Consider the following 18471-nt stretch of genomic DNA (forward strand, 5'->3'; position numbering starts at 1 on the left):
GGGAGGCTAAGTTATATTTCATTTTATTGACATGTCAGAGACAATGCAGGTGACTGCACAGAATGCAAAATAGTCACAGCTCTTCATTAACTAATCTGAGTTAGAGGACGAAGAAGTGGGAGATGGAATTAAATTTAGTTTGTCATCTCAATTGGGAAGTTCAGCAAAGACCTGAGTTCATCAGGTTGCTATGGGAATGGAAAACAGAAAAACAAAATTAAAAAACCCCAAACATTAAAAGATGTCCTTGCGGGTATGCCCCAAATGACTAAGGACCTTTCAATAGTACCCAGCTTTCAGAGATTCTACCACCTCCCAATAGCACCATCCAGGGACCCTGACTTTAAGCATGGACTTTCTGGGGGACACTCAACATCCAAACTACAGCAGGAGCTAAAATATCAAAATAAAGGGTGACAACTAGATTCCAGGGAGAATGATGATGAATTTAGTTTGGGGCACACTGAGCTGGGGCAGGTGATGAATTCTCAAAAGACATTCAAGCAGGTAATCCCAAACATGGCATCATATTTCAATATGAGAACAAGTGGGGGAGGTAAACTCAAGCTTCTGAAATAGAATTGCAAAAAGAGCACTGTGAAAGAAGAAATAAATATACAATACAATGATACTTAAATTCTAATGCATATTGGGTTTAGCCAACAGGTTTGTAAAATTTTAAAAATTTAGATTTATTAGGATTTATTAGTAACACAGTCACAGAGAATAAAGTTCAAGAATTCACCAATGATGGTCACCAGTATGTGCTTCTTTGTGGCTTTTAAAACCATATTCCTCATCATTCAAATTTATTCATAATTTAAATTTCAAAGATAGCTTCACAATGTGGATCTTACAGGTCTTCCATCAGTAAAATTAATGAAAACATATCTTTCATGAAAGGCACATAAAGAATCTAAACTAACACATTTAAGGAATTTCGCTAACTTTGAATTTCTTTACAAAGAAGGAAAAAAAAATCCCCTAATGAAACAGATATGAATGTAGTTCATGGTTACCCATACACACATCTATACACATACTTCAACAAACATACTTGAACAAAATGACAACACATAACTAAACTCAAGAACCACTTACCAGCAACGCTTACTGAAAGACTTAGTTTTTCAGGATGAGTAAAAAAAAAAGTGGCGGGGGTGGGGTGGGGGGGGAATGGGAGCAGGGAGTGCTGTTCATTTGGTTAAAACAAGGTCACAGAGACACCTTGTAAATAATCGAAAGAAAAATGATTCTACCAATGTTCAATATCTAGCTGATATGTAACACTTATTTGACCATACACACAATCACTGATTCTGTTAAATACTATTACTCATTTTCTAGATGTTACTGTCCATTTAATTGTCAGAAATAACAGTATAATTTAAAAAGAAAAAAAATATAAATTTCAACAAGAGAATTTGAATATCTAAGAAAAAAAGTCATTTTAACATAGTGTTATAATTAAATTGGAAACAAGTTACATGTGTGAATTTAAAGCTTACATAAAATATCAGCAATAGAGTATTCAAAGATCTTTTGTGTTATCCTGCAAACAAGAAACTATTATGTATGCTAAGTACAAGGGATTTCCCAAAGGAAATACACAAATGAATGTCTCAAAATTCATTATGCTAAATTATTTTTTTACCCACAAAATGCTCTCAACATCCACCTAAACTTAGTTATAAATAAAAATGTAGTTATTTAAAGTGTATAAAATTAATCTGGCATCACCTTTAAGGTAATGCATGAATGCTATCCAGATATTAAAATTCAAAGTGAAAACAAACCAAATGAATAAAAATTATGTGTTTATAAGTCTAAGATAGTATATCCTCAAAAATCTGAAGTTTTAATTTTTCAAACTAAATCTAAGGTAGAATCAGAGCAGCATGCACTCATTAAATAAAAGAATGATTAAAATGCATACATATTGAAATAATTGATCCAAAGGCAGGTATACTCATCCTTTTTAAGAACGTTTCAATAAAACACATTAAATTTAAAGAACAAAACATGTTATTAAAATAGTCTGTGCAATGTTTGTACAAATAACATTTTTATGAATCCAAGTATACATATAATCAAGATAAGGGGCTGTGACATTTTCTAATATCAATTATTGTACCTAAAAATTTATAGGACATGAACATAAATAAAGCTTTTTAAAACTGGCAAATACAGTAAAAGTCTGTCATTCAGTACAAGGTACTTAATATTTATGTTATTTCCAAAGCCATCACACTAGAATTATAAGTTGCCACTCTTAAACCTAAAAGTAATGTGGGAAATAAAAGTTATAAATACATTATACATACATTTGCATATTTACACTTACACAGAAATCAATATACTAGAGCCCAGCGTTAACACTGTCCTTCATTTTCACATTCAGGACCATATTTCACAATTAAGAAAGGTCCTTCTGTTACTTTCAGCTAAAGAAACAAACAGAACCACTTTGGTCAGATCCCAGATGCATCTGCTGTATAACTACATTCTGTGTTGCTGCAAGACTCTAGTCTAGAGAGATCCATACATAAGTACTCATTTGGTTTGAAAATGCATTTTACTATTAACTGCAAAACTTAGAAGAGACCACAATCTTTTAGATTATTTTTTATGATGACATCTGTTACAGCATCAAAAACAAACTGCACGTTCTTAGTATCTGTGGCACATGTGAAGTGGGTGTATATTTCCTTTGTGTCCTTTCTTTTATTGAGGTCTTCAAACTGACATTGAATATATGCAGCTGCTTCTTCATATGTATTTGATCCTGAGATGGGAAAAGCAAAGAAACAATGTAAAAAATTAAAGTATTTACACTGCTAAGCAAAAGGGATCTTAGAATATAAAATTTTGACTCTGTAACTGCATTTTGCCTTATAGAATGAGAGGACTTGTCTAAATGAAAAACACCTAACAACCTTTAAGGACTATAAGTTATCCTTAAAACTAAAATCTCCTTTGCACAGTATTCTATATTTGTTGTGATGTTTGTTCTGACCTCAATCTCCAAATGCCCAATCTTCTTTTTACTCTTATCCTCTATCATCTACAGCTCAAACTGAATCACTAGAGTGCCTGATGGTGGCATGCTATTGCAGTTCTAGTCCAGTGGCAGATCAATAATGCTGGCAGAATGCTTATTTTTCTACCCCTTTCTTATTTACACATTAACTAACATTTATCATTTTTTCTTTATTCAAAAATCGTACAAGCAAGTACAATGTAGCTTAAGGCTGGGATTACAAATAGTGAATTCCTTTCATGTCTTATATGATAACCCTGTAAATGAAACAAAATCCATTGGGGTGCTGGGCTTACAGAACTCATTATATAAAGGACAAAGAAGCAGTAAAACTTGAATAGTTTACATTTGAATTCTGATGTTGCTAGCAGATAATCATATAATTTAACAAATCAATTTTTATCTTACTAAAGCATAATAAGATTAATGCTCTGAAATTCTGAAGCAATGAACAGTGTCTGCTTGAACCAAGGAAATCACTATAACCCCTTCACTAAAAATATGTTTTGGAGAAAGAGCTTACACTGAGTGCTCATTAACTATAAATATTCAGCGTAGTTGTTTAAATTACTATACCAAAGAGCTACAAGTTACAGGACTGAACCAAGAAGCACATTTCTTAATCTGACTTTAAGTCTTAAGAAAATGACAGCAAAGTGTGTGCATCAAGGTGATAGCTATTTTTGAACATGTGACGGAACTTTCCTAAACAAAAATGAGTACACAAAAAAGGAATAAGATCATTTTTAAGAATGGAGAACTGAGAAGTTGATGATATAATTAAAAAGGATCTGAGTAAAAAATATGAGCTTAGTTTGAATTTCAGGTGCTAAGAAATGTAGAGGGAACCCAGCAGTTGGTAATTCGAGCCTGGGACTCCAGAGAGAAATTCAAGTTGACAAGAATGTGTCAGAGAACAGATAAGTCTGTGAAAAGGCAGAGTGCTGAAGGACTGCAGGACTGCAGATGGAATCCAGTGAAATGGCAACATAGGAAAAAGAGGTAGAGGAAGAGAGCACAGGAGCAGGCAGAGGCTGGAGATACAAATGAGGGTGTGGCTTGGGGGGGCAGACAGGCTTGTTCCATAGGAAGCAACAGCCATAAGAATGAGAGCTGAGGCTGAAGTAAGCAGCAATTGAATCAATACTTACAGCATGCAGTGCAGATTTTAAATTATAATCTTAACACTGAAAATATGAAATAATGATCTAATAAATCTTTGTGGGCAAAGATTCTGAAATCAGGAATTCTTGCTAATTTGACAACATAAGCCAAAATCTTGAACACATTGTATACCTGGCAAGGAAAGGGCTAACAAGTACATGCTTGGTTGTTGTAAAATTGCTATAGGTATACAATATTTATGGACTAATTTGGATACTTTTTTAATGAATTAATACATAATAGCTACTTCAACATAAAAAACAATAAAAAATAAACTGAAGAACATGTTCAAGTAAGGAAAAACTGAGCTACTTTATTCTGAATTACTCCAATCTTGGAATTTGAACAATAAATAATTTTATTCCTAATAAACACTAAAAATCTTTCTGAATAAGGTAACTTAGGATAACATGACTTTCCAAAAGCAAAAGTTTTTAAGCAAGTCACTGTATAAAATTATTGTGAACCAAAGTATAGCTTCACAACACATAAAAAAGTGCTATAATAATGAGCAGCATTTCCCTTTTGCTTCCACAGAGAATTTGATTAAATGTAGTCTTATAATTAGTGGTCTGGATGCAGGAGAGCAATCGACTTGGGTCTGGAACTAACCTCTATGTGTTTCTCAAGCTCAAGCATTCACACTCATATGAACTAAGCAACCCAAGTACTGACACACAGGATTGCCTAATATTGCCTGGAAATGGCAGTTATTGATGTTACAACTATTAATTATTATTAAGATGGACTAAAAATGTTTTTTATAATGAAATAGTTCTTGAGATTTCTTTTTTTTTAAGCAGGAAAGACTAGACAAGGGTAAGTAATAAACTCTTCAGAATATTTCCATTTAGAGATCATTTAAGTCAGTGGTAGCTATAACTTTTGCAATTAAAGCACAGAGTTCTCTTTACTAAAATAAAATCTTATTCAGAAGCCCAATGTGTAAAACAGATGAGAACTGAATTACTCTGTAAGAGAGGAGCTGTAAGATGGTAAGTGTGGGAGGGTAAGTAGCTCTATTCCCAGTGCTCGATCCTGCTCCTGATTTCAGGTTAGGAGGGGCCAGACTAGATTCAAAACAATGCATGAACCCAATTCCTGATTTTACAGCTGGTGTACTGAAGCCTAGATAAATTGTAAGTCTTGTTCAATGTCAAGGAGCTAGTTTTGAAAAAGCTAGGATTGTACTTCAAGTCTATTTTTTTTTTCACTCCCAGTGCTTTTCCCATGGTAGTAAAATTTAAAGCATCATCAACAGTCTCGTTATTGAAGTTTAGATTTCATAAGAAACCTTCTCTGATGGAACCAGAGTCAGCTGTCTCGCCGATTCCTTATACGAATGCCCATGTTCCTTCTTAGTGGTATGGTGCACTGCTCTTGTCTGTTTATAAGTATGTCAGTCTTTGAGTTCAGACAGAGAGCAGAGACATGTTTTATTTATGTGCATCCCACAATACCTCTCATGGGATCTGTTTCCTGGATGAACAAACCAATATTTTAACTTTATGAAGACTTGTAGTCATCACTGAAAATTATCTATCAATCCCCTTTTCCATAAAATGAACACATTTCAGTAATCTCATCCACCTCTTGTGCTCAAATGCAGTTTGATAAATAATATCCCCTCAAGGTATAAGGATTACCAAGTTGAGAGATTTAAATCAACTGAAATCTTGCCATAGGGGAAGCTTTACTTAGAAATATATGACATGTTAAGTTATTCAAAGAAAAGCAAAATACCTGCGTATTCTGGATAGCATATAGTGAGGGGGCTCTTTTTGATTTTTTCTTCAAAGAGATCCTTCTTGTTTAGAAACAGTATAATGGATGTATCTGTAAACCACTTGTTGTTACATATGCTGTCGAATAATTTCATGCTTTCATGCATTCGATTCTATAATAAAAAATAAAATCAAGTTTTTATTAACAGCAAGGATCTGGATGACTATTTTTAGAAAACACAATGTTCAATACAACAGGGCTTATTAGTTGAAAAAGAGGTAACTCTCCACTAAAATGCATTTCTACCATTTCAGAACAAGCACACTTTGATGTTAGGCAAGACAGGTGTCTCATGGCTTTTTGCACTCAATAATTACTTGCCAAGTGTTCGCTGTGAGTTCTGTGCTATGCCTGGAAACATCCTGCTGCAGGATGTTATAATCTGATGCCCAACAGTGAACATCTGAAAAGAATTCATGATTATAGAGGTCATCTCTGTTTTCATTAAGAGGTAAGTGGAGCTTTTAAAGATTAATAAATTAAATTTAACAAGTGAAATTCAATTAGTCTAACACTCCAAAGAAAGAAGACTTCCAATTCTTGTTTCTTGCCCTTCCAGGGTCTGTATTCAGCAGGGACACTGAGATATTTTATAGAGCTGAAATGAAAGAAAGTATAGTGTTGCACTGTACCTACTGCATTATAATTGTATATTCTTGATTTTAAAAACACAAACTGAGCCTATCTCTTCTTTATTTCCCCCATGTTGCATTAAAGTTAATTTAAAGTAATAGTTTAAATTTCTATTTCTACTTCTCCAAATTAATGGCAATGAAACATATCTAAAAATTACAAAGCATAGCACACATCAAAGATTACTAAACTGGCAGAAATAACAAGAAAAAATGAGTCTTGGATTATCATGGACCTAACTTTACTTTCATTTAGTCTGTAAGTACAGCATATTGGAAATGCACAGTTAAACATACAGGGTTGAGGTAAAAATGACTCTCAATCTCTTCCTCAAGATGTATCTGTGATTCTTCAGCATTCTTTCCTTTTATTATGCAAACAGAAAAGTTGAAGAAAAGAGCCTGAACTTTCAAATAATTTAGGCATAAGCAAGAATTTCTCAAGAATTTTTCTCAGAAAAGTTCTTGGCAACACCATCTCCAGCTCTGCATATTTCATGCTCAAGCCTCAAAAAGGGTTGTACTTGCCATTTCTTCATCTTCAGCTAGAACCAGGTCATAGTCACTCAGGGCCACACAGAAGATAATGGCTGTCACTCCCTCGAAGCAGTGGATCCACTTCTTCCGCTCAGACCTCTGACCTCCCACATCAAACATTCTGCAAGAGCAAAAATCATGGGTTGACATCCCTTACATGTTCAAAAGCTCCAAGGGGCTCTGTAAAAATGCTCCAAACAGCTGGAGGAATGTGGGATGGAAAGAAAGGAGAAAAGGACTGAGTGGGAGGAAAACAATGTCACAAATTGGTTTTCTCAAAGGGAAAAATGTCTGTTTTTTTTTTTTTTTTTTACATCTTTGATTGCAAAGCGGGTATCTCTAATAAAAATAAACACCCTCAACAACAAGACATTCATTAACAATTAACATATGAGAACACTTACTTAGGACATTAAAGCAAATACAAATGAAAGGACTGTCCTACATGTAAACACTGAGAAGTCACATGAAGCAACTGGGGAATACAAAGATCAAAGAGTACAAATTCAATTTGCCAGTCATGGAACATTAGGGGCAGAGGGCATGGCTTCCACTTCCTACAGTGAGTTTCTCTCAGAAGCAAGAACCAGTATGTTATTACTTTCATGTAAAGGAGAAACAATTCCAGGTAGGAAAATGTAGGATAAGCAAATCAAATTCAAATAAGGGCAAAAAACTTGCCTAGATGAAAAAATAAAATTGTGGTATGCAAAAAATGAGAACTGAAAATATGAAATAAATTGTGGACTTACTGAATAGTTGTGGAATTTGGAGTGGGAAAAAAAAAAACCCTCAGTTTTTACACAATATACAATAGCGACCATTACAGGTAAGTGAATGAGGTAATAACACTATCAAACTGCATAGCGACAGTGGCCTTTTCCTCTTTTTCCTGGCAAGAGATTATAAAGTTAAGCAAAAGTTTAAATTTGCATAGACTACATTATGCAACCTAGAAATAACCACTTATATAATGGAAACACCATGCAAACTGGTACATTTTTAAAAGCTCCATTTATCTAGATGGTGCACTAATTAAAACAGTCCCTTGTTTAATTCCCAGGCAAAAAGAAGTTTCCCTACAGAGCAGTATTGGCCTATAAACCAACTCTGAGCACATCAACTACTATTGTTACTTTTATCATCATTTAAAAATGCAGCCTTTGTTTCAGTTAGCCAGAAATTTTTCATTAAAGTGTGCCACATAACAAAAGAATTCCACCACATAAGTCAAAATGGATAAGAAACAACAGCAACAAAAAGGATAGAATACAAAATGGATAAGATGCAAAAAACGGCAATAGAGGTCAAACAAGAATAAAGTAAAAGAAAATATATTTATCTTAATTGCAAAAACATTTGTAACATTGCTTTAGAACATGACTTGAAAATAATAGATAATCAGAGAGCTAGCCTTTTCTTAGAAAACTACTCTGATCAAATGTTACCTATTCTCTGTCTTTTCATTATAACAATCCACCTCAACCCATCCCACATTTTCTCTCTGTGCTGGTGACTTTTGTGTTATCACCTTGACTCAACTATTACAGTTATTTAATCAAACACTCCTCTAGGTGCGGCTGTGAAGGAATGTTCTGGGTGCAGTTAACATCTATAATCAGCTGACTTTAGGTCAAGAAGACTGTCCTCAATAATATGGACAAGTCTCTTGCAATCAAGTCAAAAGGGTGCTAAGGGCAAAAACTGAGGTTTCTCAGAATAAAATGAAACTCTTCCACAAGACTGCACAATAGCCTGTCTCTGAGCCTGTAAACCTGCACTACAGGCCATCAGCATCACCACATGGAAGTCAATTCCTTGAAATAAACACAACTTATTGGTTCTGTTTCTCCAGAGAATACCCAAACTGGTACCTAGACAGGGGTGCTAAAAATGTGTAAGTAGCTTTGGAATTAGAAGACGAACAGCAAGTAGAAGAATCCTGAAGCACTTCACCGGGGGAAAAAAAGAAAAGAAAAAAAAAAAATCTAGACTATTTTGAAGATACGGGTAATAGAAATACAGGTATTAAAGACTCAGATAGAAGTGAACAGTGGAAAAGCTTTCATTGTTTTAGAGAATGCATATATTGCCATGAACAGAATGCTGGTAGACAGATCAACCTTGAGGCTTTTTTTAATGAGGTCTTAAAAACAAATAAAAACACATTATATCCTGTAATCCCAGTGGCTTGGGAGGCTGAGGATTGAAAGTTTAAAGCCAGCAACTTAGTGAGGCCCAAAGCAATTTAGTGTTACCTGGTACCAAAGGTGGGCTGCTGGACATGTTATACATTGTAAAATGACAACCAGTTGGCTGAATTGGGTAGAAGACAGAACTTGTAAGCAATGATTGTAGATGTACAGTGGAAGATATTTGTAAAAAAAAGTGTGAAAGGTTCAATTCTATTTTTCTATTTTTCTCTGGTGCTCACAGTAAAACAAGAGCAGAAAGGTATGCTGAGGAAAGAATTATTAAGCAAAAGGAAACCACCCACACACATACACACACAAACACACACACACACACACACACACACACAGGGAAGAAGGACTCCTGAAAACAGGTAAATACTGGAGTGACACGGCTACAAGCCAAGGAATGCCATGAATTGCCAGCCACTACCAGCAAGTAGCTAGGAAGAGGAGAGGAGATTCTTTCTTAGAGCTTTGGGACGGCACAAGGCCTAGCTGACATATTGATTCCAACTTTCTAACTCCCAGAACTGGGAGAAGATACATTTCTACTTGTTTTGGCACCTAGTTTATGGTAATTTGTCATGGCAGCCTGGGAAGTGAGCAGATCCTCTTACCAAGTATTTTTTTTCCTATAAATTCTTCTTTTCCCTATTGCTCTTCTCATCTCATAAATATTCAATTTGTATAATTTATTTTCTCTTCCACACCCCAGTTCTACCCCAAGAATGTAAAGATGACGAATTTTTTTTCCTCTTTTTTGTTCACTTTACATCCGAACATTGAACACACGTAGCAAGTACTTCACAAATCTTTATGGTCTGAATGAATAAACCATGCCTAAAGAATATTAACATTTTAAAGGAATAATAGACTTTGTTATGTTCAAAATGTAGATCTACCAGTTACTTTGTGGAAAACTTAAATATGAAAGAACTTTAGTCATCATTTAATAAGTAATTTGACTACAGAAGAAATCTCTTCAATGTATATATTTAATCAATGAAATGTAACTAAATGAGGATCCTTCATGTATTTCTTATGAACAAAGAACTTTTGGTCTAAGCCAGTGATTTTCAAACTTCCGTGAATGAGAATCAATAGGTGGGAGACTCGATACTACTGGTCTGGGGAACATATGTTTGAAAGTCAATTAGTTCTTAAGTCAAAGAATAACAACTGGGAATTGAGATCAGAAATGACTGGACTTTGCTTAACAGTTCAGTAGCATTTAGAGAGAGAGAGATGAAGATAATCACTGGAAGAACCACTAATTTTTATCAGTCTTAAATGTTCCATGAAAAGGCAGATAAAATACAAAGCATTATTCATTGTTTGACAAAGAAGACAGAAATATCTTAATTATTTAATATGTTTTTTTGAAATTCTGAATCCCTCTATTGTTTAAATGAATAACAAACAAAAAAGTAGTATGTTCTCCATAAAAAAAGATAAGACTTTTGACTAGCATCAAATAGGGAATGAATTTGAGTTTTCACTAGGTTTCTGGAGAGAGGAATAGAGGGGAGGCTGAATACCCTGAGCTGTGTGCTTACCTGTCCTTGGACTGTCACCTAATACCACTGTGATCAAGAATGAGCAGTACAGAACTGACCAACTTGGATTTCACACTTATAAGCAGAACACTATATTCCAAAACCTATTACACACTTATAGTAAACAAATATATATTTATCGTACACTATGCAAATTTTCTAATATAAGGATGCATTAACACTGTATCTGAAAATGGTTTAATAAGCTGTTGATTCTTTAATTAAAGTAAACCACATGGGCATGGGTCATAAATGTCCATTCAGAGAGATGATAATATGAATTCTTAAATTAAAATAAATGCCCTATTGCCTCATTTTGAATTTGTTAATGGCAAAAACACAAAGAAATTTGAAACTTAGTTTACTCTTTGGTTAAAACCAAAGAATTATAACATGAAATACTCTGGAACTACAGATGATGACTGCATAGAGAGTTCCCAGCAGAATCATTCTAAACATGTTTCTGCCCTCATCCATTCTCCAATGAGGAGAAAATAAAAAGAAAAGTTGAGCTGGGTGATGGCAGCATAGCGGCTCAGGAGGGTGAGGCAGGAGGATTCCAAGTTCAACCTCATCAACTTAGTGAGGCCCTAAGCAATTTAGCAATATCCCATCTCAAAACTGAAAAAGGAAAAAAAAAAAAAAGGCAGGAGACTTGGCTCAGTGGTCACTTTGGTTACGCATCTCTGGATTCAATTCCAGTATCAAAACAAACAAACAAACAAACAAAGGTTGGGGGGGGGAAGCAAAGTTGGAATCATATAGATTAGCAATGCTAATAATTTAACAGAAATCAAATAAAGACAAAATTTATCTGAAGTTCTAGAAAAACCTGTGTTTATTTTAAGTCAATAAACCAGAGCACTAATTACTAATTAAATACTTTCCATTAAAATATACCTCACCCAAGAAGCCCAAATGGAGCAACGTAAATGGACTTTCTGGGAATCATGGTGAGAGTCAACTTCACTGATCTTAGGACATGCTTGATGTTGAAATGACAGTTTTAAAACATGCAGCTAGATTTTATCTAAATAAGTGAAGAGTATGGCCTGAAAAAAAAATACTTAAAGTACATTTAACTAGGATGAAAAGTGAATTTCACAGTCAGCTTGCCCTTAAGTATCAAGTAACTGATTTAACGTTTGCCATTATCCTTTGTCCTCATTTATAGTTTTAACCTTTGTGATTTTTTTAAATAGGCAATAATTTGCTTTATCTTTAAGCATTTGACCAAGAGCAAGGCTGTGATAGACTCTCTGTTAAGAATCCTTTTTTTTGGGGGGGGGGAATGTCCTGATAGAAATTCTAAGATATTTTTTAAACTATAATTATTAATATATATTATTTTAAAATTTTATTTATTAAAACATAATTGTACAAATTGATGGGATACACCTGTATTAACTGTGTCCATCCACCCTTCTTTCTATTCTTGGTGCCTCATTTTCCTCATTGGACTTTTTTTATTAGTACATATTATTTATACAGCTACTTAATAGGAGAACTTAGACCTAGAATCCTTACTTGCTTATCTATAAACTTATATCAAAATAATTTATAAGAACACAATCTTTAACAAGTAAAAAAAAATCAGAAAGATGCACTAAATTTGAAAACATAAATTCTCTTTTTAACAGTAAACTTCCTTAAAGTTAACAATCACTTAATAGTTTTAAGATAAATAGGATGACAGTTCCCAGATCAGACATATCACATGGCCATTAAGCATCTGTCAAGTACAGTAGTATACCAAAAGACAGTAAGTAATTCAAGAAAAGAGAACACCAGTAGCTCAACATGACACTGGGGCTTAACAGTGAAATAAGCTCTGGGTGTTGTGGTGCACACCTGTAATCCCAGTGGCTCAGGAGGCTAAGGCAGGAGGGTTGCATGTTCAAAGTCAGCCTCAACAACTTAGAAAGGCCCTAAGCAAAGCCTTAGTGAGACCTTAATGAGGCCATGTCTCAAAATACATAAAGTAGAAAAGGGCTGGGGATATGTGACTCAGTGCATAAGCGCCCCTGGTTTCAATCTCTGGTACCCTTCCACAAAAAAAAAAAAAAAAAAAAAAAATTAGACTGCTTCATGAATCAAGCACAGTTAACACTGCCAGACAAACTAGCTATGATGTGAGTATTCATTTCAGAAAGCACAGCAATGATCTTTTTTTTTTTGGGGGGGGGGATGGGTAAAAGAGGACATGGAAAATTGAAATGGAACTTTTGTTCTCTAAAAAACTCAGTTCCTTGAACCACTGATAAATCAGTAAGAAAAGGAAGTAACAAATGTATTCTCTTTCAGATAGCTGTGGAAGCAATCATAGGTATAGCTGTAAATATTTAACAGTGCTTTCAGCTTGTAACAGTTAAGCTTTCTTTAGGAAGTGAACCAATGATTTTTATCTCTGGCTTGGAACATTTTGTTAATGTTTTTAGAAATTCTGCTTTACTGTCATTATCATTTCAGAGCATTAGTCTAACCCATAATTCATATTAAAGCCCTATTTTAGAATGATTATCTTGAATCAAAACATTTTCAATCAAAGTAAAAAAGAAGAGATAAAATAATAACAATATGGGATACTCTATTTGTAAGCCAAATTACTTTTTGACATAATTACAATTTGTTGGTTGTTTCTTTTTTCTTTTTTTTTTTTTACTTTTAATGTTTTGTTTTTCATTTTTGATTCTACATTTATGGAACTATGGGGATGGAGAAGGATAAAAGCTAAGGGAAAATATATATATATATAGTCTTGTAAAGTTTGAGTTTTTACAAAGAATATAAAAATCTTCAGTAACAATTTGAAAAACAAATCTATCACAAGTACAAAACAAATGATCTATCTAAACTCTTATAGTATTTTAAAAACTGGATCTCTAAAAAAAGACATGTAGTATAAAGATTATGAAAACCTTAAAACAGAGCACAAAGGCGTTTTGTATTTATTTATTTATTTATTTTTTACAGGGACAACTGGTGCATGCTCAATTTGAGTCAGGCTGTCTGCAAAGCTCTGCAGGTGTACAGCAGCACCTGACTGCACCTTATGCATGACTGCAGCTGCAATCTTCCTGAAAATGAATCTTAACCTTCTTGGATTTAAAAACAAAAAACAAAAAAACACACCAAAGAGACAAAAACCTCTACATATTAAACTAAGAAAAATAATAAAAATAAAACCCACATATCCACATGTTTAATTTTAGCATTTTTTTCTATCCAATACTACTTATTAGCTAATATTTATATGGATCAGGGAACATGTGAGTTTTCCTGAGTGTGAATAATGTGACTCTGTTGTGTTGGTGAGATTTAGGCTCTGACTCTGTGAAGGGCCTCACAAGCTGTTCAAGGGCTTGGTGTTCAGTTTCCCTTCAGCTGGGCACTTAAATGGCACTTAGGAAATGTGACATTTTAAATGAATTTAGATTATGAGAAGCTAGTTTTGTTTTTTTTTTTAAACTTGCTGCCCTCTTCATATAGCTTTAAAGTATGGAAATGGATAATACAAGGAGGAAAGAAAGGAATAGCTATTTTTTTTTAAACCAGTATATATATATTTTTTCAGATCAAGTAAAACCACAGTGGTCTGGGATGTTTATGAAAACATAGACGTTTTATGTCAGTAGAAAATTCTGTGGTGTTAAATCATTTACTCATGCACATATCTTTGTACAGGATATAAAACCTCATTTTCCTTTATCTTATTGTTATTATTTTAACTGGAATAAGGCACATAGAATTGGTGAGCAACAATGCACACATACAACAATTCTGACTAGGTGAGTTATGAATTATTAAGTGGAAAATTTAGATAAAATAGCAGATGACTTGACAGGGAAAACTAGATGAAAGTAACTGATGAAAAGACCTTACAGATAAAATAAGAATATGCAAATTAAAACATTATATTTGCTTAAGTCCAACAGTTTTTCTCTTATCTTGAAAACAGTTATTTATTGGAAAAAGAGAAATCCAATTCTGTAAATTTGTATGCAATGTTTTACTGACCTTCCCTGAGCCTGGTTCCTTATAAAATGAGGGAACTCTCAGAACTAAAGGAACTCTAAGAGCCCTTCCATTAAAAGCTAAAATTCAGTGCTTCTCTGTTCAGAACTCAGGAAGTTAATATTCAATACACTTTAAGTAAACATTTCTCATCATGAAATAGTGCAAATATCACTTGGCTATGAATAAGATTTTTCTTGAAAAATTTTAAAAGCCACCCTTCTTTTCAAACATTTCCATAAATAAGCAAATATTCTATTGATAAAATCAGAGGGCAATATTTCCCAGTATTTTCTGTTCAGAAATAAAAGCCAAAATACTATTTTCATTTAAACCACTGTAAAAATTACAGGCATTTATCTGGCATCTTTTCTTAAATAAAAATGAAAACATTCCTTATACGAATGCTTCTTTTAGACCTCTTTTGCCCTCCCCCCCAATTCTTTTGTTTAATCATTTGTGCAAAGTTTTTCTGACTGCAATTTCTAAGCATAAAAATGTTATGAACACTTACTATCTTTTATTTCTAAATTTATAAATAGTATGTTTGGAAGCTACTCACTTAAAATGAAGATCTTTGAAAGTAAAATGGGTTTCAACAATCCCTGTAGTTTTCACTCTGGTTCTGAGAACATCTTGCTGAGTTGGGATATAATTTGGTTGTGCTATTCTGTCCAAATCATTCAAATAGCTGAAAAAAGAGACAACAAAACAACATGTAAATTATAAATGTTGCCAATAAAGATAATCCAAAACAAAGACTATAATATATTAACGCATGCCATACTGTGAAATCACTGGAAATGTTTTTTAATTTCTGTGTAATGATGTAAAACAATCAACTTAGTCTTAGATCTTACAGGATTTCTAATGACTGAAATGAAACTGTTTATAATTCTCCAGCCATCAATTTCTTTAAGTATTTTTAAAACATGCACTTTGTCTTTTAGGTTCAGTAATCCAAAGGAAAAAGAGAATTTATTTTAAAAATCCCAAGCTAATGAACACCATGAATTTATGCTTATTATCCATTATACTTTTTTGATGAACTGTACTTATGTTCTATATATTACTCTTCTGTTAAAGATTTTAAAAGTTTTAATTTTGGTGCAAGTACTGAGGATACCTTAGGCAAAGGCTGAATGAGATGCTGCTGCTTCTTAGTCTTATCTGCAGGATAAGACTGCACATGACTCCTGTAGTCTGCTTTCAAAACCGACACCCACATTATACTTCTCAATGATTTTAGTCACTCATCTAATACTCTCTCCAAAGGATGTCAACTATTTCATGATACAAAAAATGTAGTGTTACCATATAACGCAATATAAAAATGAAAATTATTTTTGCACTATTGTGTGGTAGAGGCAATAACTAACAGAAAGTCCAGGTATGGAAGGTTAATAAGGGCCTGAATGTTAAAGGATTCATGGACAGTGATAATATAATCAGAAACATGAACAATGGGGTGAAAAACAGGGCATGTCGCTTCTGTTAGAAGCAGTGGAGACAGAAACAGTGAGGTCTTAATTCTTGGAGAGCAGCCCCATTTACAGGCTGTGTACAACCTAAATGAGGTCAGCTGAACATGGTGGGCATCCCTGCAATGTCCTGAAATACTACAGCAGCACTAAACAGATAACTTAGAAATAATTTGGGCACAGAGAAACACCAACTACTAGTGAAACTGCAAATTGGTATTAAATTCTGAACAGAATGCTTAGCCATTCAGAACAGGGTCTTAAAAACCAAAGGAGTCTGTTACTTTGCAGTGCTAGGGATTGAACCCAGAACCTTGTGGAAGTTTTGGAAGTGCTCTACCACTTGAGCTACATCCTAAATATTTGATTCATTTTAGATAGAGTTGAGAAATTATCCAAATCCTGAATTAGTAACAAAAATGTTATAAACAGTCAAGTATATATATGTGGTGTGGATACTATAATACAGATACCTAAACAAAGCAAAATTTGTAGAACCACACATGCTTCAGATTCTGGAGTCTTTCAGATTTTGGATTTTTGGATTAGAAATGCTGATCATTTCTTGTAGATGTGGTGATACCAGTCAGTAATATATTTGCTCAATTTAAGAGAATCTTATCACAGTGGTGACAATACCCTTGTATTTTCTCTGAGCCTTTAATGCCATAACTATGCTATATATTACATGATGTATAATATACATGTATTACATATTATACATTATGCACCAATATATTATACAAGGTTACAATTTATCATAGGAAAATATGATTTAACAAATCAACCAAATGAACCATACCAACATTTTACTATTGACGCCTTTAAAATAGTTCTTATTTAAAATGCACTTTGATTACTCAGATTCAATTTTTATTAAAACTGCTATAATTCTAATAGACCCTAAAATAGGCATACTCATATTTCAACAAAACGGAAAAGAAAAACAGGCATTGTTTAAAAAAAAAAAAAAAAAAAAACCTCCCACTGTGGGCTGCTGTTGTGTGGCTCAGTGGTAGAGCACTTGCCTGGCACATGGGAGGCCCTGAGTTCGGTCCTCAGCATCACATAAAAAATAAAGTTAAAAAAAAAAAAAAACAACTCACATAGTTTTAAATGATCACAAGTTTAAACTGCAAATGGATACTTAGTCCTAATGACAGGATAACACCACCTCCAGTCCAGAACTCAGAACTGAAGATACATGTCAGCACTCCAGAGGAAAAGATTTCTCTGACTTCCTTCATTCTTGAAAACTGACTACATTATTGCATATTAAGTTTAGAAAAAGCAAAAATAATAACAATAATCAAAGCAACATGTTTTTCCCAATGCATGTCCAAACAGCATGCACTGAAACAGATGGTTCTTGGTCAAAGAGGATGGAGAGGCCTGGAAGTATCCCCACATTGTGAGGAAGAGGCCTTCGATCTATGCACCCAAGGAGAACTTCTTAGTTACGGAAGCAGCTCCTTTTGCTAAGCTTAGCGAAGTACAATCTTCTATCTCTAATTGTCACTACAATTTGAATTTTTCAGCAGGTACTGATAGTGGCAAAACAAATAACATGGTTTAAGAGTTATGTTTTTCCTTTAAGTAATTTTTCTAATTTGTCTTCTACCTTGTGTGAAGTTTGGCTTATTAATTCATTTATTATTAAACAAGATCAGTCTGAGTGACAACTACCTGTCAGGCTATGGTGATATGTTAGGCAAAAACAGACATTACTGAATTCAGTGTAGTGACAGAGACAGTAAATGATTAAATAGTCACAACATAACAAGAAAATAAAATAAACTCAAAATATTTGTAATTCTGAAGGAAAAGTACAGAGTATTACAAGTACCTAACAGTGGGGCAAGGATCTTCTCAGAGCACCAAAGAGTGTTTTCTTGTAGAAGTGATGACACCAGTGAGAAAGGTGGGCTCATATTCAATAAGCCACACAGGTAACAAGGTGTTCGCACAAGTATGAAAGTTAAAGTATAAATTAAGAAACAGGGTTACAAAGATTGCTGTGGGTGATGTGATGCATGTTATTAATTCACATTAAATCACAGGACACAT

The 18471-nt window shown here is 33.8% G+C and overlaps 1 protein-coding gene across 2 annotated transcripts in view; it reads right to left on the reverse strand.

Moving 5' to 3' along the window:
- Positions 1-667: 667 nt before the first annotated feature.
- Gnai1 (G protein subunit alpha i1) overlaps positions 668-18471 on the reverse strand; it is an 82904-nt gene continuing 65100 nt past the window's right edge. For both annotated transcript variants that reach the window (XM_005340665.5, XM_078040141.1), the window contains exons 5-8: positions 15486-15614; positions 7150-7279; positions 5948-6101; positions 668-2785 (exon numbers count right to left, since the gene is read on the reverse strand). In XM_005340665.5, the coding sequence (XP_005340722.1) occupies positions 2595-2785; positions 5948-6101; positions 7150-7279; positions 15486-15614 (604 nt within the window). In that variant the 3' untranslated portion in view covers positions 668-2594. The remainder of the gene's footprint in view (positions 2786-5947; positions 6102-7149; positions 7280-15485; positions 15615-18471) is intronic.

Source organism: Ictidomys tridecemlineatus, chromosome 2, assembly GCF_052094955.1.
Source record: "Ictidomys tridecemlineatus isolate mIctTri1 chromosome 2, mIctTri1.hap1, whole genome shotgun sequence".
Taxonomy (NCBI): Eukaryota; Metazoa; Chordata; class Mammalia; order Rodentia; family Sciuridae; genus Ictidomys; species Ictidomys tridecemlineatus.